The sequence below is a fragment of the Acipenser ruthenus genome, chromosome 14 (assembly GCF_902713425.1).
Source record: "Acipenser ruthenus chromosome 14, fAciRut3.2 maternal haplotype, whole genome shotgun sequence".
NCBI lineage: Eukaryota > Metazoa > Chordata > Actinopteri > Acipenseriformes > Acipenseridae > Acipenser > Acipenser ruthenus.
In genome coordinates this window covers 24,763,071-24,788,391 of record NC_081202.1, presented here as the reverse complement: position 1 = coordinate 24,788,391, position 25,321 = coordinate 24,763,071, and the positions used below count along the sequence as shown (strand labels likewise).

The window sequence follows — 25,321 nt, the reverse complement described above, 5'->3', positions numbered from 1 at the left end:
CTACAATTCCCAGCACCCGTCACTCACAATCAAGTACAGGAAGAGGTTGGAAGTAAACAGAACGAGATCGCTTCCGGATTGAAAAGGATATCTGTGCTCTGCCAGATAAGGTATGAAATTCTTGGGTCCAAGACATATAATATATAAAAACCAAAAATACAAGGCGGCGGTAAATGCGCACTCTGACAATTTAGAGTTTATAGTAGAAGGTATTTGGAGAAATATTTTTTGTTACGACCAAATGGAACTCGGGTACTAGACACCCACTTGCAGTATAATGTTAAGTAGTGAACAAGTATAATTCTGTGCCTCATCAATTAAAGTGCCTTATCGCAGATTGTAGAATTTTTGAGGTGTAACATTCAGCCACAACTATGTGGGGAATCTGCAACTTGTCCTAGTTCATTTGCGTAAGATGGCCGGAAATTAAGGGGAGGATGTTTTGTGCACGGAAGTAGACTTTGGTTACTGTGTATATTACACTACCTTTAAAAATATAACTCAGATTGAACCAGAAATATCAAATATGTCTGTTTTTTCGATTAGATAAACATCATTGTTTTATCTCTCAGAGATGTCCAATACAGGTCATTTATGAATGAGGCAGAATGGCCTCCTCTCGTTTGTAAACTTTATCTTGAAAAAGCCATAGCAACCGGAGCAGAAGGAATGCGATACCATACTAGCTCTGTGTTTAGTTTTTAGAAAAATAATATTGCAAAGAATGTCTTTATACGTGTGTGCGGGTTTCTGATCATTATACTCCCAAATTCACAAACAATTAAGAAAAACAGAGTTTCTTTTTTATTATTATTATTTTTGTTGTCATAGTTTCTAAGTGGTAATTTCAAAGCTGTCAGCTCTAAAATCATTCAATAAACAGAAACTGTTCCTGAAAGTAATGCAGATACAGCCTAATGCAGCCCTGTTAAAAGATAAGATTGAAACAGGAAACTATGTACAGTTGGACCCTGACAACAACATCTACCATTGTCAGAAATGCATGCTCCTGTCAGACCGGTTAAGAATGTGGCTACTAATTGGATAGAAGTGTTTTCTGAATGCCAAACCAACCAATATCTGACCACTTCTGAATTGTTAGTGTATAGTAGTAAAGTTCTATATATATTGGGCACATTGCCCACATTTTTGACAACAAAGAACAGGGGTTTACCTTCTGAGACTTAAAAATCACAAAACAACTTAGAGCTGTGACTTTTTTATTTCATGAAAATGCCTTGTTAGTATTTTCAACTTGTCGTGTAATTGCTTTCCTTTTAAGAGGTGACGCTAAAATGGGCGATGTGTCTAATATACTTGCCACCCTCCCTGAAACTGGAATTAGAGATTAGACATCTTAATTGAGTTTTAAGAAGAAAAAAAAAAGTGAAACAAACTGGGGATGTGACACTGGGACCCTTTGGACATCAACGCAGACCCTGGTCCGTTCTATGTATTGCGCGCCCGTTTGGTGCAGTAGCTCTCACACTGGACTTGTTGATACCCAAATCAATGTAGCGCTGCGTGTGGGAAGCGGCTTTATACACCACTGTCGTGGCTGCCAGTGCTCACGAACATCCCGCCATCGAACATCCGGCGGGATGCTGCAACACTTAGGGAGTATAAGAAGATCTTGGAAAATCCAGATCTCCCGTTGCACACCGACATCAAATCCCCACCATCCTCCCGTCTGAAGTCGAGATGGCCATTATGGACACATGCCTCAACTCTTCTGCTGGCTAGAAAGGAGCCCGCCACCCAATGGTGTGAGATGTGGGAAAACAGTGTTTTCCCAAACAAGGACCTTATCGAAGTTCATACGAAGGAACAGCCTGGTTTCTCCATGCCCCGATGACAGTGGACCGCTCTCAGCCGTGTCCTAACAGTGCATGGGAGGTGTGGATATTTCTTCCATAAATGGAAGATTAAGGACTTACCAAGCTGCAAATGCGGTGAAGTGCAACCTATCAGGCACATCACTGATGATTGCCCAGTGCACAAGTATTCTGGTGGAATAAGTGGACTCCACGCAATAACCCCGGATGCCGTAGAGTGGCTTACAAAACTAAAATTACAACTGTAGCATGTTGCTTTTCAAATGCCATACGAAAGAAGATGATTGGAAGTAACTACAGGAAAGTCAATGAATATGGAACCCATTTATACTGAGTGTTAGTTGACCCTGTACTGTAATTTAGTGGTAGCAGATCAGCTACACTGAATATATGACTTATTGTCTAGCATGTGAAGACCGTATGCAACAGATTTTACAATGTATGTGTTGCAACAGAGGGCATTGCTGTGTTTAATCTAATTAAAAAGGGCAGAACATTACTTATTTTCTGTGTATTTATCCACCAGTAGGGTGTACTTTTATATTGATTTCTGAGTTGTAACAATTTACAGTTTTGGATCTTGTCCAGCGGAAACAAGTTTGATACACAGTAAGTTTACAGCATTGATTACTAGAAAAAATATTTTTCTCTTGTCTGTTACAGCAATGAGCTGTACAATAGAAAGAGTGCTGGCAGATGCAAAAGCTCTTGTGGAGAGGTTAAGAGACCACGACAATGCTGCTGAGGTGCTAATTGAACAGACAACTTTTCTTAACAAACGTGTTGAAGCTATTAAGCAGGTAACTTTTATTTTCCTTTTCAATGGTTTTTTTTTGCTGTAAAAGACTTCCAACTCTGGTCATAGAACTTTAACTTGTAGTGTATCTGGGGTAACTGTGTTGGGAATTTATTAAACCTGATTTCTTAATAGGGATTGAATGCATTTACTTGTTTTACTTACTGCAGTGGAATTGAGTATTGATATGAAGTGCTGTAATGGGATGTTTTGCACTACATTTTAATTTGTGTGTAACTATGACCAGAATCTGTTTCACTTATTTATACACCAATTTGCTAATTGTAAGCTTTCCTTTAAAAACGTTACAAAAACATTTCACAATCGTTTCTTTTTGTAATATTCTAGTTCACAGAAATATTTTGCTATTGTACTTTTCTCTATTTCTCTACCCATCTAGTACCAGGAGGAGATCCAGGAGCTGAACGAGGTGGCGAGGCACAGGCCCCGCTCCACCCTGGTCATGGGAATCCAACAGGAGAACAGGCAGATCAGGGAACTGCAGCAGGAAAATAAAGGTATGATTCACATGCAGGTTCTTCTGAAAGGTTATTGTAAGGGTTAGTTTAAGAGTTTAGATATATACTCATAGGGCATTCAGTTCTTTAGAAAACTGTAACTCATTATTAACCTTACATTCTCTTTGAGCCATTTTATATCCACAGTAAGTACACATTTAAGTTTGTACTTTGAACCTTAATTGTAAAGTTACCTTTAAAAAAGTTGTGTATTATATGTGATTGAAGTCTTAAAATATATGCTGTATTGTTGAAAGCAATAGAAGTTTTCTTTACAAAAGTTGTGTATTATATATTAAAAAAAAACAAAACAAAACTCATTATTAACTTGACACATTTAAGCTAATGTGTAACAAATTATGTAATTGTATGTAAAAATAACGTGATTATATCTTGTAACAATTGTAAGTCGCCCTGGATAAGGGTGTCTGCTAAGAAATAAATAATAATAATAATAATAATAATAATAATAATAATAATAATAATAATGTTTTTTTTTTTCCATTTGTTAACATAATGACTACCTGTGATTCTCATGAAGACTTTGGCTGGGTAAATTCTTAGTTTTGGTGATTGGAGTGAAATGAAAAATAATTCAAGCTCAAAAGAATAAAATTAATTTAAGCTGTGATTATTAAGTGTATTATGCCTGAATTTGTTTGGCTACAAGATCAAACAAAATTGCACATGTAGCAAAAATAATAAATCGCCACTCCAAACTTTTGCTACTGCACTGTTGTTAAATATCTTGTCTTTCTCTTGTCTTTAGGTGAAATCATCTTAAAACATACTTTAGTAATAGTTGTTTTTTATGCTGGAAATGGGACAGTGAACACCTATTCCGAACATAATTTTGCCTTTGTGGTCTACACTTGATTTATTAATGGTGTTTCTTTTCACAGAGCTCCGGACATCTCTTGAGGAGCACCAGTCAGCCCTTGAACTCATTATGAGTAAATACAGAGAGCAGGTGTTCAGATTGCTAATGGCTAGCAAGAAAGATGACCCCATCATAGTTACAAAACTAAAGGAACAACATTCCAGTGTAAGTATGGTGTTCATACAGTACCGGTCTTACTGTAGCACATCTACCATAGGCATTTTCTATGAGATTCCAATAATTACTTTGCCATTTGCTTTAAAATCATCACAGATAAAGTAAGTGCTTGCTTTTGTAACATACAACAGAAATAGTATTTTACTGTGGTATATTTTTAGGGAATGCATACCAACTCCACGACTTGATTATCATTAGTTATAGAACTTGCTTTGCATTTCATGAATCAAGCTGTCAGGACCAGTATGTGACACATTGAACCTTTGCAGGAAATTCAAGCCCACATAGACAAGATCAACGAAATGGCAACAGTAATGAAAAAAGCCATCGAGCTTGATGAAGACCGGGTTTATGAAGAAGAAGAACGCATTAAACAACTAGAAGTGAGTAAAAGACCATTGATGATTGCATTTGGAATATTTTATATATTTTATATTTTTTGTGATTTAATTCAAGTATAACTAATTCAACCTATTAGAACTGGGTTCTTATACATCAGTGTCGTACCACAGAGTAAAACCTGGATATTCTATCCCTGGGACATCAGAGACAACAAACAGCAAGGACATACTAGAACATGGTGTTTTTCATACTTTTTGACACTAGTATGTCTCATCAAAGCAACAGAACTTCTGATGTCCTTTCTGCAGTGCAGACCTTCTCACTGAAAAGCATGGATATTTATCACTCAAATAAGCAGGTTTCTACTCATGTAAAGAAAGTCCTGCCACCAGGTCTTACATGGAATGTATTAGCTGATGTCTGAAATAAATGAAACCCAGTAGGAGAGTGTTTCTCTCCTTTGTTTCATGAGGTGAGGTTTAGATATTTTGCTGCATGTCTTAATTGTGAATCAATACCCGATCATTAATTACATTTTGTCTCAACACTTAATGTACATAAATGACTATTATTTTACCATTTCAGCTTGAAAACAATGGACTGAGAGAACTACTTCATATTAGCCGAGAAGCTTTCTTAACCCTGAGGAAAGAAGACACATCAGAGAGCACCTCTCTATCAGGATTAGTAACAAGTGCTGACCTGAGCTTGAGGAAAAGCTGAAGAATCTCTCGGAAACAATACACTCTCATCTCATAGTTCATTAACCGCATGACGATGAGACTGGGATAACCCAAATCACTCAACACGGTCACAGGGTACAAGCAGATTTGTACGAAAATGTCAGGGTTTCTGGTTTTTACTTTCTGATTTTATATAAGTGGTTGAGAAAGCTTTGGTAAGTCTGTGCTTTACGTCTGTCTGGCTATTCTGTTTAGTTTTGTTTCTGCTTCCTTTTTCAAATTCCTCATGTTTTTTGTGTTTTTTAAAAACAGTTGCTTGTAATAAGTTACAGAATGAGTGTACTGTGACGGACAGTGTTAGGCAGTTCATCCAGGTTTTGTGTGTGTCCCACACAAGAGGAACATATATATTTATTTAATGCAAATGGTAAAAACAAACCTGAATAAAGCACTGCTCCAACATTTGTATATTGAAGGTAGTAAAATGATTAACCATTTATAAGTGTGTGATGTACCCACACAACACAGCTAAGGAAATCTTAATACTTCCAAATAATCCGTAATTGGATTGATTTGCTATACTTTTAATAGGAATTGTAACTTGTTTGAGTTAAAGCAGTACTGTAGTCAGTAGTATTGACCATAATGAACTGATGAGTATTTTACTTCACTGAAAGGTGTGTCTGTTACCAGGTTTGTTACCAGAAATGACTCGATGTAGAATAAAAGAATGCCAAGTTGGACAGTATCCAGCCTGTGTGATGCTGTCTTACCTGGTTTACACCCTCTCAGGATAATTGATGGTGACAAGCACATACCTTTTTCTGCTGAAGCTCAATAATCAGAGCTAGGAATTATTCAAACAACAGCACTTAAAACAGAAGTTGGACAGAATTATAAGGCTGTAAAATAAGCAGCATAATAGTTTAAACGTGCACCTAGAAACAGTAAATGAAAATAAACAATTGAATTTGTCCTGTAATTTACACATTTCTGCACTAATTTTGCAAAGAGCAGACATCGCCAATGCTGCAGCCACACATCCAGATATGTGATCATTTTCTATTTGACTTGCAGCACAAAATTATATAATATTCCTAGTAATCACACATTAGAATTTGCTCTAAAATGTGCCCTAAAATTGTAAAATGTCGTTTTTTACATATGCAAAGTAAAAAAACAAAACAATGTGATCCCATTTAAGTAACTGCAGTCCTGCTGGTTCATACATTTAGATTGGCACCATAAAAATTGGAAGGATACATTTCCAGATGTTTCTCACAGGTAAGATGCAGCTATATTTAATAATGCCCCTCAATCTACATATTTTCATTGTTTAATTTTGAGCATCACAGCTGACCACATTTAAAACCTGTTATGTTGCCTTTTGCTTTGACCATGTAAGTGCTGTTGTTGAATATCACTCCGATGGCTGATTCACAGCTGGAAAACCCTACAAGCCTAAAACAAACCAGAAATGTCTTTACATATAGCAGGGTACAACTTTTTAGTTTTTTTTTTTTTTTTCTGTTGAGACAATACTGGTAATGAGCATTTCCATTATTTGATATTTATAATGAACATTAAGAAATATGTTTTTTTCCAGATTAAAAAAAAAAAAAATCTGTTCAAGTCCATTTCTAAATGTAATTCTAACATCTGAACTTGCTTGAGGAAGAAAACTCATGTTGTATATTAACACTGGATGTTTATATTTTGTGAATACAGAACAGTTATTAATTGAAAGACCATCAAGTCTGTTTCTCTTCTTTCTATAAAAATGTGAGGTAGTACAGTGTTCTGTTGTATGAATAGTTATTGATTGGCCCCAGCATTTGTGACCTTTTGGGTTTAGCAGGAAGCAGATTGGTCACCAAAGGAAGAAATACGAATAATAATAAAAAAGACTTTCTTTATGCAATGCCAAGGACCCACTTGCTACTATTTAGTCAACCTTACTAAATTCCAGGTTTCTGTATCAGTGGTTTTATTTAAATACCACCACTGCTGAAATAATTAAATAAAACACTGCATTTAAATCTGCTGAGCATCAGATCTATTTGAATAGACCCAACTCCACCGAAGAAGAAACTGAGACAGCTACATTTTTTTTTTAGCATTTTATATATTTACCAGTTCATATGCATACATGTTTAGTAAAACCACAAAACACCAATAAAAAGGCAGGGGGCAGTAAAAAAAAAAAAAAAAAAAATCAGAAAAAGTAAAGAATTTCATTTGAGCAACTTACTCATTAGGTATCACGTAAGTGGTTTGTATAACTACTTTAAGCATAGTTTGAGTCTGCAATTGGCACACTTCTCATTTATTCTTTAAACCGTGCATGCAAATCTTTTTGCACCAGTAACGTTCCTGATGCAGGAAATAGTTAATGGCATTAACAGTGACCCACTGTGGCTGAATCTTCAGAATTTTATGTCAACTTTTTATATACAGAATGCTTTGACAAAATGCAGACTATAAACTCTTGCAAGAGAGATTTACTCACAATTTTCCACAATTTCTGCATTGTTAACCTTACATGCCAGTTTAATTTCTATGTAATAACTAACAAGGATTCTAACAAAATGAGTAAATATCTTGCTTAAAGATTAGTGCATGTGTTTATACTGCAATTGTCATTGAGGTATTTCCGTCTGCAACAGGAATAATCCCCAAAGTAGCAGCCCTGGGAACCAATAAGTTAACAAGTGTATTGCAGTTTATTTAAAAAGATTACTATTCTCACCTTAACAAAAGACCTCCAAACAGTCAAGGATACAACTTCAAGTGTATTCTAACCACTGCAAAACTAGCAGCATAAAAAGTTACGCAGCACTTTATAGTGTCTTAACCTATGTGAACTTTAATGTGGGGTTATTTCTATTTTTCACTGTAAAACTGTAAAAACTTCACTGTAAAAACAAAAACTATTGATCAATTTTAGACAAGAGTAAAGAAATGTCAACATCAGTGCACAACAGAATTACAAGTATCATTTTGGAACCTGTGTCATGAACACACCACTTTGAAAATAATGCACTTTTTTTTTTTTTTTTTTTAAAAGGCATATTATTTTAAATACTTTTAAAGTAATGATATGCAGTTTTGGACCTCGATACAAATTTTACAAACAATGCATATAAATGACTAATTATTTGCTATTAAGTGATTTATAGATTTACTAAACAGTTGTGCTAGGTTTTTCTTAAGAACATACTTTAAGAGGTACAATGTAAAGCATTACAATACCAATGGATACTATGAGCCACTTGGGCTTAACTATAAAACACATGGAGGTTTTCTGGTTATTTAATTCATTTTGAATATACTGGGATTCACTTTGGAACCCTGCACAACACAATTTGATCTGCAGCCATAATAGTCTGGCATTAACAAGCGTCCTGGCTCTCAAATACAAGTGGCCTGTGTTTGATGGCTGGATTCCATCATTTCTCATCTAGCATCTTGGGCACCTAGCACCCATCTATTCCACCTGCCCCATCATAATATTCACTCCCTCTTCTGCTTGACTTTGGTGTGTTTTTGGACAGGTAAAATTCAAGGATGGGAAGGCACTTGGAGAGGGGGGGGGCTAAGAATACAGTAGGCTTTTTTTTTTTTTTTTTTTTTTTTTAAAGTAGCTGGTGTGGCTGCTTTGATCCTCTGGATCATGTTTTAAGTTTAAATTCCACTATCCCATTTCTACCTGCAGGTAACCATATAAACCAGAAAGATGGGAAGGGCAATGGCAGCTGTGTTCCACTGTCTCCCCAGCAAATCACAAGAAGAGATGGTAGCTGAAAGCACCACCTTGTGGAATCCTCTATTCATTGCAGTTTTTTTATGTTCACTAATGTCACCAGAACAGCCATATAGGTCATAAAAGCAGTGGTGTTCTCTCTCCAGCAGGCTCTTCCCTTCGAAACATCTCCTCCACTCTGCTTTTCAAGCGTGCTCGCAGTGGCGGGACATGGTAACTGGGGTCCAGGATGTTGGTTTTCCGACGGTCCCTCTCTTGTTTCCACATCATGTAGGGGCTCGGAGGAAAGACTGGCCTGGTCCTCTCTCTGTAGAGCTGAAGGACCATTCCGCTGACAGCCAGGACAGCCCACACAGTAATCATAATGAAATCTGTAAGGCCATCACAACAGATAGGACTCAATATGTAAGTGAAGGCAAAAAAAAGGTACTGGACATGAAGGTTAGAGTCAGTAATGGAACTGTATGTTTCATTATTGCAGTATTGTGGGTGTCTCTAATAAAGAATCAGTCATACATCATTACTACAGTATGGTGAGAGTCTGCTTTTTCCTGGTTAGGTTACTCACCAATTCCTTGAAAAGGGATGTTTGTGAAGGCTTTGCTGAAGTTGTTGTTCAGGGCTCGCTTCAGGATGTCTAATGTTATGTAGGTGAGGCTGGTGTAAGTGTAACTATTCACAGCTAAAATCACTGTATATCCTCCAACAACTCCGCACGCTGTTATGTTTCCCTGAGGAAGAGGTGGAAAAAAAATGTTTTAAAATACTACTCATTATTATCATTCATAATAAAATCATTACGGCAACTACTGTATTAAACTGTAAAGTTTTGATTCTTACCTCTCTAGGGAGCCCGACACATATTAAAGGGATGACTAGAGCAATGCTAGTGAAGGTCACCCAGAAAACCACATCACTGCGGAAGATTTCAAAATCTCCTGTAAAATAACCACAACACAAATGCAAAAAATAAATGGGACAACCAATGTGAATGTGAAATGTATTCTAAACAGTTCTCTCACTCACACTGTTCAAGATCCCGTTACTATACAATGAGAGACCCACATTTTAAATCTAAATAATGGTTATAAGGTGCGACCAAAATATTTATAAACCATATACTGCAGTTACATACTGTATTATAAACTGAATTATTATTTTTTTTTCAGTTACAGCTCTATTACACAGGATGTCCTCGTAACCTAAAGAGTAGGAGGGGAGGAACTCATTTGTATGAATGTAGAAAATAGTGTTGACAGCATATGCCACCATGTAATTACAGTAACAAATAAGTGACATTTTTATATACATTACAAAACCTAAAACATTAACTGTACTCAGTCTTAAACAGTAATTATCCCAAACAAATAAATGACAGAGGCACTACTTTTTATAAACAGTAGAACTTTAAAGTTTTGAACACCACAACTACAGTATGAACTGACTGCTCAACCAAACACACTATTTGATGCTGGAAACATGAGGATCAGTCTATTAGAATTGTTTCGAGACAATAATTTCACAACTAGAAAAATGTTAGTCTTATGAATATCCTCCATTCCCCATGTACTCATACCTTTGGGCTTCTACTGTGTGTGTGTGTGTGTGTGTGTGTTGTGTGTGGTGCCATGTCATTTCCATTGGGTGTCCTACCTATTGGGGTGAAGAAGAGGATGGATGAAAAGAGGAATCCCAGTATAAGGCCGACTATCAAAATGGAGAGGAGAGGAGAGCCGAATCTCCACCAGCAGAGCACCAGCAGCACTCCACCCACCACCCCCATCAATGCTGTCAGGGACAGCCTCACTGCAAAACAAACACAATGTTCAGGGACAGTCGCACTGCAATACACAGGAGCAATGTTCAGGGACAGTCGCACTGCAATACACAGGAGCAATGTTCAGGGACAGTCGCACTGCAAAACACAGGAGCAATGATCGGACAGTCACACTGCAAAACACAGGAGCAATGATCAGGGACAGTCGCACTGCAAAACACAGGAGCAATGATCAGGGACAGTCGCACTGCAAAACACAGGAGCAATGATCAGGGACAGTCGCACTGCAAAACACAGGAGCAATGATCAGGGACAGTCGCACCTTATTATTGAACAATCCAAAAACAGTGAAAAAATGATAAACATGTTTTTTTATAAAATTAAAAAGACTAAGTTGTGCCTGTCCTGAAAAATAACTATATAATATAAACCCTGCACCACCCAGAACTCTCGCATGGATCGAATGTTTCTACCAGTTTTCATCACAATTACTGTAGATGAGTGTTTCTCACTGTAAAAATGTGACATCATGTACATACACCAAATCCTCTTTGGGAATGCCTATAAAACCTCCCTTGGAGTGCAACACACGCCAACCATGTGATTCATGAAGTTAATCTTTAATAAATAAAAAAAGCACTTACTGTCATAGCTTAGGGGTGTTGTTCTTGTGATAAGCACGAAGAATAGGAATGCAGTGAAGATAAAACCCATACAAAAGAGTTCTGCAAAGGAGGATGAGGCAGTTATGCAAATACAAGAGGAAATGACCTCATCTATATCATGGATGCTGTGCATTGGTATCAGAACATATATCTTTTTAAAATGTGCACTATGAAATACTTTATTTTAGAATAATGCAGAACAGTTTGTAGTTACACAGTATTTTTTACACAGAATACAGAATGCAACAGTATACCATAAGTACTGTTATACTATAGTCCAGCCACACATTCTACAATACTATAGCCTGTACTGTCCACCGCCAAATGGAACTAAAAACCGGCAATCAAGTTTATAAAACAAATTTGAGTTTTTTTCTTCTGTATCTACAGTTCATAACAACCAAATCATAGGCTAAACATGCTGGCTAAACTTCAGATCCGTTGCTTGCTTTGTGTAAAGAATCTTTGCTCATGTACCACAGCAAGTGAGCACTGATGAAGGCATTTGCTGAACCATTTGACAACTTCGAAGCTTGGTTTTGTTTCTTGGAAGTTTTAAACCACAATAGCAGTTGTACTGTCTTAAAGGTTGGTGATTCTCATTAATGTATGCTTTTTTTTTTAACCATTACATAGTTTTTTAATCAACCCAATATACATTCCCTTGTTCACATGTTTTCTACACTTACCAGATTTGAAGAACCTGTGCCCAAAGAAGCAAACGAAAAGGCCAGCCATACTAGCTATGGTAAAGAAGACCTTTGTAGAAATCTTTCCTAAAAACACAAACAAAATATACTTTTTATTAGAAACACTGCTGTCCTGAGTGCAGGAATGCCACCACAGCTGAAGAAAGAAGGCTTTAAGGGTTTATTTTTTTACCTAGAGTGTAGCAGTTATCCAGCGTGGAGGTAAAGCTGCAGGCATAGGTGTGAACAGGCACATAGGAGGCAGAGGTATTAAAAACAGGATCCCTCACTATGATGGAGTAGATCACACCCTGACCAGGAAGAGAACTGAAGGACACCATGGGCTGGTCATTTGAACTCAAGGTGATCAGCTAGAAACAAAGAAAGAGATTATGGTAAATATGACAAGATTGTATTACACCAGGATTCTTTTTAATTATAAAATAACAAAAACTAGAACTGTTGATTATTTATTGCTAACACTTTTAGAAATACTAAAAGAAACTTAATTTAATTGCCAAACGTTTTGACTAGAAGTCATTCTCAGTCTTCAAGATCAGTATTCCTAAATTCAGCACTAGTGAGTGTTTTAGTTAGGAATTATTGCTAATATTACTTGAAATGCCCCAAAAAATCAGTTATTACAGCTGATGTTTGTTTTACTGTTTAATCACTTTTTAAAAGCCGCAAGAACGATGGAAGTGCCATAATTAATATTTAATTCTAGGGATATATTCTTCACCTGCCAAGGGGATTCTTCACTTTAGTTCACCCTTGTGACCTGCAATGGATGGATTTCAAACTTGGCTTAAAGAGATGCAAGACAAGCCAGTCCTCATTTATTTGTGTGTCAGACTTACTTTTTTCCCATTGGCTGCCACCTCGCGTATGTTTGCCATTTTCTGAATGTGTCCTATGAAGACCTGTTCAGAGAGGTCGCTCTCAGGAAGGAAGTATTGATAGATATCATACTCAAGGCGCATTCTGGAGGTCTGCCCACTGCTGACGTTGCAGGACGGGGCAGTCTGTCCCCTGGGAAGAAGAGAACGTATTTACTGGCAGGCATCTGGCTTAGTTTTTATTTTGACAGAAATAAATGTTTTGCTTAAATTTTGAGAGGACAAGGATATTCTTAGAGCATGTACGTACCTCAAATAGACTGTTAGAAATTATTATCCTATTCCCATTACAGTACATTCCCAAACCAGAAATGTAATATGTGGACAAAATACTGTCATACTGTGAAGCAGGATAAACAGAACCAAATACATGTACAGCAGTTGTCCTAATGTTTGTATTTCTTTGTTCATTACAAATCACCAAAAGGATTGCGTAAAATGGTCTTAATTGAGAGCTGGTATTTCTATGGAGCTGGTCACAAGGAGGGGTTATACAGTATATCTACAGTATCTGTGTTTGTTGTAGCATATAGCTGGAATGGAAATGCTGTTTGAAAGCCAAATCAAGTAAGGCAGTAATGTTTTGACCCTGCATGTAAAGCTTAAAAACACTGAAGCAGCTTATTTAAGTTTTTTACTGATCTAAACATGAGCTTATCGGAACACTGTAGCTCTTTAAATCTGCAGTGTGTATCCAGTGTGTGATTACAGAGGGAAGAGCAGGTTTAATTACCAGTATTAAAATTGATTAGTAGATGCAAAGGGTAATACATGTTCGTGCTTGTAAAACTGCTTTGTGACTCCCAGCCACATCTGTGTCAACAGGTCTGTTTAAAGATCAGCTCACTATACATGCACATTTACAATGTTCATTTTGTCTTTTGCTGTTGTAGTGTCAGCCATTAACCCTCGGGCAAGTCACCTGATCTGTTACCATGCTGTAGAAAAACACATGAATAAATAAAAACACACTTTCTACCTTAGAATGTTCTTTACAATGCCTTACACATTATTCGTTAATTAAAAAGGTAAAATCTGAATATCGTTCTTTTGAATTTGAAAACCATTTATGAGTCAACCAAGTTCATATATTGCTAACCACTGAAGGAATGTTGTATTTCCTGAGGGGACAGCTGCAGCATCATTACAGGCTAATACATTACAGGCTAATATAATTGCATTCTTACTACAAAAGTACCTTACTACACTTTAGAGTAAGATAAGAGTTTTACTTAAGGGAATGGTTGGTGTCTCTTCATATAAAACCAAGTCAAACACAGACAAATGTTTTGCCTAGTGCCTTCATTTGGATATTTCACCTTGCCCATGTGTAATTGTTTAAATGTATCTTTCAATGTGGCCAGCATCGACTTAACATCTTTTCAAAAAACAGATCAAATTACACTTCCTGAAAAGAAAAAAGATTAGGTATTTATGAAAGGTATCCTTTTTCGTACCTTGCATGTCCTATATTTGCTGGTGCAAACCAAATGATTGTCTCAAACAGATTATAGTGCAGATAAATATTGGGCTCTATGTCAAGGTTATACTCCAGGTTACAGCCTCCGGGAACTGGATCTACAGACAGTGAAACAAAAGGATATTCAACAACTTGTTTAGCTAATGAAAGAAGATTAGTAAGCACAACACATTAAACATTAAAGGATAAATGGTAGATATTTTATAATGAAATGTCAAGAACCCAAAACATGAATTTGTGGAAACACCAAGCAAGGAACTTGTATGGATGTAAAGTGCTGCAGTGACCTACTGAAGAAGCCTGTTAGACAGGACCACTGAGAAATGTCTTATTGAAATTACATAAACTATTATAAGACTGACGCACTAGTAGCATATAACAGTATGTTAAATAGGCTACCAGCAATTGTAATGACAGAACTAGGAAACCCAGCAGTTTTGCTTCTAGTTGAATCCCTGAATGAACAGCATGCTTTTACGAAATCTAAAACATGAAACTCATCTCCCATAAACAGAGATCCTCTTGGATTACGCACCTTTTGCTTTGTAGGGCAGAATGACTGCCATGCCAGAAACAGGTTTGCTTTCAGGAGACTCCATGTACCACTGCAATGAGTTCTGCTGAAGACGGAGAGCGGAAACCAGTCCTGCATCGTGGGCAGTCAGGGATGTGTTTGGAGTAGGAGCCTGTGAGCAGTTGAAAAAATGGACTGGATTACACACCTCAGCTCTAGTTTGTGTAAACGATAGGTCAACAATTATACAAACGAGGACAAATTATGTGTTCTCTTCAAAACTAGTTTAATGCCTTGTTTCCATCAGCCAATAAGATTTTAGTTAATTACCTCAATCTCAACTCGATCTGTGGCCAATGTCGGGCTGTTAACGTTTTCCCATTAGCAAGTCTACATGCTCCTAGATGTTTACAGCAAAGATCACATGACAGTGCTCTCCCTTATAGTCATATCGCCCCAAATCACAGAAATGTACCATAACACAATCGTTATGTCAAAGTAATGACAGAATACATTATGCTGTTTGTTTAGGTTGAAAACAGAACCACATACACTGTACTCTAGGATGTTTATTTCTTTGTTTTGAACCACAGAGTCTCTCTGTTTGTCACCACGCTTCATTTGCATACTGGCGCTTGTTGTGTCTCATCCTCCAAATTCTCTCAGTCTGTGTTCTAAACACAGGTGATGAGACAATGCAACTGATTTAATATTGCTTTCAAATCAATTTCAGAGACAGATGAAAACAAAACACAAGATGACTGCAGAAGGTGCCTTCAGTTTTCTTAAGATGAAATAATAAATAGAACTGCGCATTTTTATAATCAAGGTGGATTACTTATTTAAGGAAAACCGATTCAATACACCTTTGACTGGACCAAACTACTGCTTGGTTTTATAATTAAACTCCATATTTTGTGACTTTTGCTCCAATGACCTTATCTGTTGACTGTTCAAGAAATCTCATGTTTTCACTTCTCAGTGCCTGGAGCAAATCTTCTTTGTGGTATTCCTAACAGTAGAGGGAAAATTGAATTTACAAAACTTCTAAAGAATAGTTTCTTTGTACATCTCCTCCGTTATCTATTTGTATAAAACCTCCTGATTCAACTGTCAACCTTTACAACATCAGAAATCAAAATCCATACAGAAGGTATTCTGCTGTTTTTCATATTTGTTCCATCAAGATTTTATACTGCACTTATTGTGGATTTTAGTATCTTTAGTGAATGGTGTTGGAAACCAAAGTCCTCTGTTTCTCCAGTGAAACTATAGCACAGGAAACTTCATTATCACCAATGTTACTCAACTCTGCCCTGGAGGGACCACCATCTTATAAGGCAAGAGACAGCAGCTCAGCCTAAAGACCCATCCAGTCCTGTGCCAAATTTGATGACCACATTGAGCTGTTCGGATCAAATAGCCTGCAAAATCTATATGTTTTAGACACAAAAGCCCCATTTAAAACTCCCATATCCAGAGTGGGCTGTAATTGCAACTGCATCCTTACCTTTCTTACTTTGAATGTGACTGCTGGCTTTGTTACTGCATCAATACAGTATCCATTTCTTGCCAGTTCTAAAAACAATTTTTCTTATACTATATTGTTTTTCACACAGTGTTGGTCTTTACCTGATCATAGGAGACGGTTGCATTGCAGTACTGACTGTGAAACTGGAAGATGACGTGGGTGATGTCTCCTGGGATTCTGGTTAACACAGCCTCCACAGGAAAGTTCTGTGTCACGGACACTTTCTGAAACCGACCCAGTGAAAACTTAACCAGGCCTGGAAAGAAAGAGAGAGAGACAGAGTTCAAGCAAAAGCCAAGTCAAACACGGCCTACTTACAGCACTTACGACAGTCGTTAGCCGAGTAGCAGGAAGACTGTATGCTTTCTTTTTCAATCCTTTTGCCAAGGACTCGTCAGTCCTCAAACTTGACTATAGCGGTTATAGTGCTTCAGTAAAATATGTACTGAATACCTAGTGTACAAGACAGTGTAAGATAAGTGCTATGGTAGAATATGTTTGAAACATACAAAATATACGCCAACACTAATAATTTTATTTTCGAAAACCGAGCACTGTCCGCCCCCCCCCCATCGCAAGCAGTATCAATTACATGTACATAAACAACGTGTATTTTTATTTTTATTTAAATTTAAAAACATGATTACTGTTCTATAGAATGTATTTTTAAACTACATATGAATGTTTTATTCCATGTATATGGCTTACCTGTAAAATAACAGGATTTTCAAATATAAAACTAATAGATATGATGATGTCACCAGTAAATTATGCAAATTAGTACCACAGAAGATTCGAACCTTCCTTCAGTAATGTGTTCCGAACCCTTCGATGGTCAATATGTACCCTTCATTGCAGCCCTAGTAGACATTGTGAAACAGCATTCCTATGACTGCCACGTTGGCTTCTGCAAATTGCTTATTACAGTTTCTGGTTTGAGCCACAATAGCAGTTTCATAATCTCTTCTACTCTATAAACCTTGTCTTGGTACAACTAGAATTTACTGGATTGCCATCAGTTTACCTGGGGTGCAACAGTTAATCCCCATAAAGCCCCTAAACCAGCAAGATAGAAATCCGGGAAACAACAGTAATTACAACATTAAGACATGAAGACATTAATCCAACATATTTGTCTACAGCTATGGCCAAACGTTTTGCATCACCCTATTGAATTAACAAATTTTGCTTCATAAAGTCGAATGAAACCTGCTGAATAATGTACATTAACCTTCTCCCATGAAGGCGACAGCAGGAGCTCCACTTCTCCCAATGGTAGTGGTGGTGGAGGTAGAGGTAGCTCCTGCTCCTCCCCTTCTGGCAGCCAAGGTGGCAGGGGCTCCTCCCCTTCTGGCGGCCAAGGCGGCAGGGGCTCCTCCCCTTCTGGCGGCCAAGGCGGCAGGGGCTCCCCCCCTTCTGGCGGCCAAGGCGGCAGGGGCTCCTCCCCTTCTGGCGGCCAAGGCGGCAGGGGCTCCTCCCCTTCTGGCTGCAGTGGGGAAACCAGCAGGCATGCTCCCTCTGCTGGTGGTGGTGGTGGAAGCGACACCCAGTCCTCCCAGGGCGGTGGAGGTGGAACCAACAGGCATGCTCCCTCTGCTGGTGGCGGTGGGAGCGACACACAGTCCTCCCACGGTGATGGAGGTGGAACCAGCAGGAACTCTCCCTCTGCTGGCAGAGGTGGGAGCGACACACAGTCCTCCCAGGGCGGTGGAGGTGGAACCAGCAGGAACTCTCCCTCTGCTGGCGGAGGTGGGAGCAACACCCAGTCCTCCCACGGAGATGGAGGCGGAACCAGCAGGAACTCTCCCTCTGCTGGTGGAGGTGGGGGAGGAAACAGTGGCAGCTCCTGCTCCTCTTCTCCTGTGAGGGGGCAGTTGACTGGAAAATGCCCCCACTCCCCACAGATACAGCAACAGTATGGTACGCCCCTGCTGTGGAGGAGGGCTTCCCAGCTAACCTCCTCCTGTGGCTGTGGACATCCGGCCTTCCCCCTCTTGGGCTGTGAACGCTCCGACTCCCCCCTCTTGGGCTGTGGACGCACCGACTCCCCCCTCTTGGGCTGTGGACGCACCGACTCCCCCCTCTTGGGCTGTGGACGTTCGGGCTCCTCCCACTCAGGCGCAGGACATTCGGGCTCCTCCCACTCAGGCGCAGGGCATTCGGGCTCCTCCCACTCCAGGTCTGGGTCTTCCTCCTGCCATATGGGGAAGGTGCCAGGGGACACATGCCAGGGCTCCCCACAATTAAAGCACCATTCCTTCCCCAACAGGCAGGTAAGGCAGACTTGCTGCGGCCATTGCTGCTTCTCCTTCCCCTTTCCTCTTCTTCCTCCCACCTTTCCTCTTCTTCCTCCCATCCACCTCTTCCTCACACATGAAAAACCAGAAAAAACCAAAAAACAAACTGAAGTACCCTTTCTGGCCTGAGTCCAGGAGGCGCTGGTGATCCCACTTCTAACACCATGTGTGACAGGAACGACGAGTGGTGACGTCAGGCCAGAGTGCAGGAACTAAAAACACACAGGTATTTGCAGTTCAAAACGCGCTTTCAGCGCCGTTTTTATTAAACAAAAATAAATAAAATATTTTGCTCACAGAGCACAAAATAAAAAAGATAAACAAAACAAAATCTCGAACACAAAAATAATACGACCTTTTAATTTCGTTTTGCTTTTGTTTCCTCTCGTCGCTCTCACTCCTAAACACCCACCCAGTACCGAGAGCGCTGCAGGCTTTTTATAACAGGTGACCATCTCCCGATTAGCAACAAATTAAATCACTTAATTCAAGAGATGGCCAACTTCTGCACGAGTTTAATTATTCCTGGCAGAGGACGAGCACCAATCTCGCTTCTGCCAGAACACGTTTTAAAAAGTAAACAAAACAATAACAAACATACGGCGCTCTGCCGTCATATAATTACAATACTAAATTATAATAAACAAATACAAAAACACACTTGGCAATTCACCGTCCTTTATAAATAAATCATAACGATAATAAAATACAAAATAACACGGGGCCGGGGGGGAAATCCCATTCTAAAATAAAATAAACAAATCAACACTGTACAGGGCTCCTCACCCTGTTACAGGTAATAATTTATAAAAAATGTTTCTGTAAGTAAAAATGAACTACACTCCAAAGTTGCAATGAACTCGAAACCTCCCTATTAAGAACCGTGCTGTTTCACCTTACAATCACAGTTTGAACCACTACTGTAAGTTATCAAAACATACAAATTAAATAACAGTTTGGATCCCAAAGTCCATCTTCCTGTTTTTCATTGCAAACTACGTCTCGGTTTTACAACAGCCATTTAAAGCATGATTCGCACGGGACTAAAAACCAGGGGTCCTCAGAGTCAAGAGCAGAGGACGTCTAGTACCCTCCCAGACGTGAATTCATTTTTATCAACGAAAGTTGGTAAATTCATGTTTTGTAAAACAATGAACCTAATTTAGTTTTACCTTCTTTTCCAAAGGCTACAGTAACCATTTCGTCCTTTGAGTGATATGTATTTCCATACATATCTTCAAATGCACTGTAAAAGCATTCATTCAAGAGTCACCCATTTTTTTTTCACTCTTCCCCAATTTGGTAATGCCCAATCATTGTGTTTTACTGAACTGTAGAATCTCAGGAAAGATTGTACCAATTTTAATGTTATATTATGGTTTATTGCAAAGGCTGGTATTGCTTTGGCGAATACCCGGGAAATGCTGTATCATTTGTAACATAACACTGACATGGTAGATTTGCATGGGAGTAAAAAGACACAGGATGCCTGAGTTTTAAATTTTACCGAAGGTCCCGACGTCCTGTAAAATAATTCTCTGATCCTATGATTATCTGGGATAAAATGAAATAGACTGGGCTTTAGATTGCATATAGGTACTGGTACACCTGCTGGAAACACTAGTACTTGACATGAAAAGGTTTAAAGGCAGTAGGACAATTGGAAAAAATCAAGATTTTGTAGTTCTTTTTTGTTTTCCCGTAATGCTACTATTGGCTGAGGCCATAACTTCTATATTAATCTCTGACCTCGACCTCTCATGACATGTCGATTTGAACAGTACGTGCTCACGCCTTGTCCAGTCAAAGAAGTCGAAGGCTGAATCTGGTGTAAAAATGACAGGACTCTGCCCATAACTAGACATGTGTTTGACTTACTATTTTTTTGTAAGTGTGCTTAGGCGGGCACTGAAGCAAACAGGTCAGTTACACTGGTTGGGACGTGGGTTGTGTCGAGGTGGCTGACATTTTCTTCTCTCCCACATCGTTGAATAATGAATTTCGGTTTGGTTTCAAACCCCTGAAACAGGGGTCCCCAATAGGTGGCCCGGGGGCCATATCAGGCCCGTGCCACCTTGATTGCTGGCCCGCCTTATGATCGCATAAGTAGCCTACTGGAGTATGCACTGTTCAAATATCAAGTTTATTTAGAAGAAGAAAAAGTACCATCTTTAGCATCACGCGAGAACAGAGAAGAACAGTGAGAGTGAAAATAGTGTTGCGCGGTTGGTACTGCTGGGTGAGGAAAGTGAGAGAATAATATGGATGCAGAGCAGTTACTTCGAACAGCAGTTAAGCAAAATAAAACTTACCTTTCAAGAAATGGTTTTCAAAACGGCGTAAAGTTGACAATGAAAATTGGCAGTTTAATTCTGAGTGGACAGAAGACTGTTTGTTTATTTTTGCCAGACCACGACAATGCAGTCTGCAAAGTTGCGAACATAGGGAGGCACTTTGAGACAAAACATGGTAATTTTAATGGTACCTTTCCTTTGAAATCTCCAATCTGTTAAGAAAAAATTAAAAGTTTCATTTTGTCATACCAGCGTTCTACCCTTATGATCAGTCAAACTGCGTCTCATCAGGGTAGGGTGGCTTCTTGCAAAAAACACATGGTAAAGCCTGTGCAGTAGAAATTCTGCAGGAAGTGCTCAATAAGATGAGAAAACTTGAAAAGCAAATAGAGACCTTGTCAAACAAATACCTTTGTCTGACAATAGCTCAGTAAGATGAGTGGAAGTGCTTGGTGAAGGTTTTTCTTCTTTAATTTTTGATCTGAAAAAGGCAGATTTTTTTCTGTTGCAATCAACGAGTCTTGTGACATAAACGATGTTACCCAGTTGTCAACTTTCATTTGCTTTTTTGATGGCAAATCTTTTAAGAGGATGTTTGCTGCCTTTGCATGGACAAACCACTGGTGAAATCGTTTTTGGCAAACTGGCAACGTTTTTTTGAAAAAAATAACCTGGATTTGCGTAAAATAAACTCAATTGTGACTGACGGTGCTCCATCTATGCTGGGTTCACAAAAGGGTTTAGCTAGCCAGCTGGCTGCACACAACTCAGCTGTTCTGTCAATTCATTGCTTAATTCACCAAACCGTACTCTGCACAGAACTATCTGCAGAACTGGGAGACAAAATGGATTATGAAATGAAACTAGTAAATTATATTCAGAGAAGCTCAAGTCTTCAGCATAGACTCTTCAAAGCATTCTTGGAGGACATGTGGGCTACATACTACGATTTGCTACTACACAATGATGTGCATTTGTTAAGCGAAGGGACGTGCGCTTCAGAATGAGATTTGTGTTTTTTTTAACTAAATACGGTAGCCAAAAGTCACATGCTCTGCTAGAGTTTATAAATGACGAAGCAGCAATGTCAAAAGTGTCTTTCTTGTGTGACATCACTACACAGCTTAATCAACTTAATATTAAACTTCAGGGCCCTGATCAAACTGTTGGTCATCTCTACGAGACTGTAGTCGCCTTTCAAGAGCAACTGGCTATGTTTCAAGCAGATTTGCATTCTGGAAAAATGATACACTTCCCTAAACTTTGTGAACACTGTGAGAAAAATAAAGCCACTGTAGATGATGACATGCTAACTGAAAACTTCAAGGCCTGTTTTGAAAATTTCAAACTCTCCAGTGAACTGCTTCTATTTCCCCATCATCTGTTCTCAGTTTCTCCAGATGGACCGTGGACTGCAGAAGCAAAACTACTGCTTTCCACACTGGATGAGTGATCCCTCCAGATTGAAATGACTGAGCTTCGCGTTTCAGAGGTACTCAAAGCCAGACTGAAAGACATCAATACCTGTGAATTCTGGGTCAGCGTTATCCCAGAGGCCAAGTTTAATATATATATATATATATATATATATATATATATATATATATATATATATATATATATATACACACACACACACACACACATCCTGGTAGTTATGAATGCAGAGTTTGATTTCAGATGCATTGTTTTATACATATAAAGTGGACACAAAGGTTTTTCATTATATATATTTTATAGTTAAATTTTAATCATAACAATCCCCAGAGTAATCAACATTGTGTTTGGTGAATGATGTATTCCCCAACCACCTCAGTCCTGGCCCTTGGCATTATGTGCATCATTTAAAGTGGCCCACTATGGAAAACAATTTGGGACCACTGCTCTAAAACTACCCCTTTGGCTACGCCACTGCTTGTATCTACTGTCAAAGTGAGTTCCAGTATCACAGAAGTGCGTCTAGTCTGCTGTACCACCTGTGTGTTAAACATGCTTTCACTTCTCAAAATACACTCCAGTAGTTTTTTCTGCTACTGACAACAACAATACAACAAATGAAACCCGTCAGTTAAGTAGGACACTGTAAGTATAACCAGTGTTGTTGGCTAGTTACCGACTTGTTAGGTTACTACTGTAGCTTTTTTTAATTTCAATAATCACATTTATTTTAAACGATATTATTTAGAATTATGGAGGATATAACCGTTACTCTGTTAATGTTTCTTAATAAAAGAGCATTTAATATTATTATTATTATTATTATTATTATTATTATTATTATTATTATTATTATTTAAACGTCAATGCAAAACATCAGTTTGAGTAGGTAAACGGATATTTATAAATGCATTAAGGTGAGTAATAAACTGACTCCATTGTGATTTAGCAGTTGGTTCAAACAATTTAACAACAATACTGGATTGTAAATATAAAACTATAAAGAGAATCTAGAAATAGGAAAACAGTAAAACAGACGACGATAATAATAATAATAATAATAATAATAATAATAATAATAATAATAATAATAATAATAATAATAAATAGCATTAGTAATAAAACAAAATTAAATGACATGGATGCAGCAATTGTATCAATTACATATGCGAACCAAGATTAACTAACATTATTTTCTCAAAATTAATCCCGGTTATTTTTTTTTTTAATCGCTTGACTGCCCTAAAATAAACACAATGTAGTAAAAACGTCTAAGTAGTATGTTATTAAATTGTTCAATGGATCTGTTATAAGAAGGTTTATGAAAAAAAAAAGAAAAAAAAAAACTCAACTATACTTTTGTACTGTATGTTTACAATGTATTCAGGATTCACGTTTGATTATTAAAGTTTAAAAGAAAAGGGAAACATGTATTACAGTTACGCTAAACTTTTCATCTTGTGTGCGTCTAAAAATACTCGATTAAATCTACAGGAGTTTACATTTTTCCTCCCCTAGTATGGTTCTTAATTAATAAATTAACAAAATTTGAGACCAAAAAGAAAATCTACTGGCAGCAGCCTTTTGGGGTTTTCCTATTATCAGTGCAAATTGTAGTAGTAAGTAGCCCTAAAAACGCTACTGCTGTAAACTAGCTGGTGATAATTGTCGTATTTAATCCATTTTAATCGGTTTACAGTTCTTACCTGGGACGTTCTGTGCCGTTACTCCATCCCAAGAGACAACAACAGACATTAGGACAAAGTTGTTTAACAGATTAATAATTTTCCCAAGGCCCGGTTGCTTTTCCTTCACTGCCATAATTGCATTGGTAAAATAAAAATACTGGAATTTCTTGTCCGATATGGTCACGGTAGACCTCAGATCACATGCGAATCACAGGCAACCAGTACAGGTCCCCAGTACTTCAAAACTTAACACTAGCACTGCAGAAGACATACTGAAAACTAAACCCATACAATTCTGGTACTAAGTGTGCTCTTGCGTAGTCTCGCTACCTCTCTCTCTCTCTGCAAACTGTCATGCCAAAGCCGCCACTTCCGCCCTTTTGACCCAATTTTGTTAATGTTTCACTAAGCGAGTACCTTGTTGCCATTTTTGTTACATTGGCGAATAATGTGTTGCTTTTATTGTGTTACTTTGTGGAATAAATTGTTTTGATAAATTATTGTAACCAAGTGCACGTGGAATTAAAAAGCTTTCAAAGTTTTAAAATCATGAAAGCCTACTCTTACTACTTTGTATGTGATGCTGTTGTAAACAAGTGAGACAATACCTCACCTATGTACCTAAATGCATCTCTACGTAACTTTCAATAGCCTCGTTTTATTATTCACACAAATTTAATGGGCAGTTTGTAGCCAATAAAGTAATACATTTCATTATGACAGTATCTTTTTAGTAGGTATATATTTATATAAGAATGCGCAGAATATTCGGCCGATTTTATTTCACTCATGCTAAACACACAACAGCTCAAAAGTTTTTGTTGAGTACAGTCTCCAGTGCCAACAATCAGCATGGCGAAGTCTCACGAGAAAAAAAAAAAGTGGCACTGCCTTTCAAAACAAGCCCAACCCATTTCAGAGGGACGGGAGTGGGGGTGTTTATACAAATTCCACTTTATTTATTTATTTATTTATTTATTTATTTATTTATTTATTTATTTATTAAGTACTCGTTTTTCTTAGTTGAACTGATGGGAACAGGATGATTCTGAAATT

General features: G+C 38.0%; 2 protein-coding genes across 4 annotated transcripts; one reads left to right on the top strand and one right to left on the bottom strand.

Annotated features, from left to right (window-relative positions):
• On the top strand, positions 1-6,980 carry LOC117419561 (FGFR1 oncogene partner 2 homolog). 2 transcript variants are annotated; one of them, XM_034032421.3, is made up of 6 exons: positions 1-110; positions 2,499-2,635; positions 3,032-3,149; positions 4,052-4,194; positions 4,476-4,589; positions 5,134-6,980. In XM_034032421.3, the coding sequence occupies exons 2-6, from the start codon at positions 2,501-2,503 to the stop codon at positions 5,269-5,271; spliced, it is 648 nt and encodes a 215-aa protein (XP_033888312.1). In that variant the 5' UTR covers positions 1-110; positions 2,499-2,500; the 3' UTR covers positions 5,272-6,980. The 2 variants fall into 2 exon arrangements, with proteins under 2 accessions (XP_033888312.1, XP_058842176.1); XM_058986193.1 differs by lacking the exon at positions 1-110 and adding an exon at positions 120-209.
• Positions 6,981-7,344: 364 nt separating this feature from the next.
• LOC117419418 (transmembrane 7 superfamily member 3-like) lies at positions 7,345-25,189 on the bottom strand. 2 transcript variants are annotated; one of them, XM_034926483.2, is made up of 13 exons: positions 24,284-25,189; positions 16,651-16,805; positions 15,956-16,030; positions 15,040-15,190; positions 14,482-14,602; positions 12,986-13,157; positions 12,319-12,496; positions 12,126-12,212; positions 11,416-11,496; positions 10,648-10,800; positions 9,835-9,932; positions 9,563-9,725; positions 7,345-9,365 (listed from the first exon to the last, which is right to left on the bottom strand). In XM_034926483.2, exons 1-13 carry the CDS (start codon positions 24,396-24,398, stop codon positions 9,112-9,114), a joined length of 1,803 nt encoding a protein of 600 aa, XP_034782374.2. In that variant the 5' UTR covers positions 24,399-25,189; the 3' UTR covers positions 7,345-9,111. The 2 variants fall into 2 exon arrangements, with proteins under 2 accessions (XP_034782374.2, XP_058842175.1); XM_058986192.1 differs by lacking the exon at positions 15,956-16,030 and having other exon boundaries at positions 7,346-9,365; positions 24,284-25,186.
• Between the last annotated feature and the right edge of the window lie 132 nt (positions 25,190-25,321).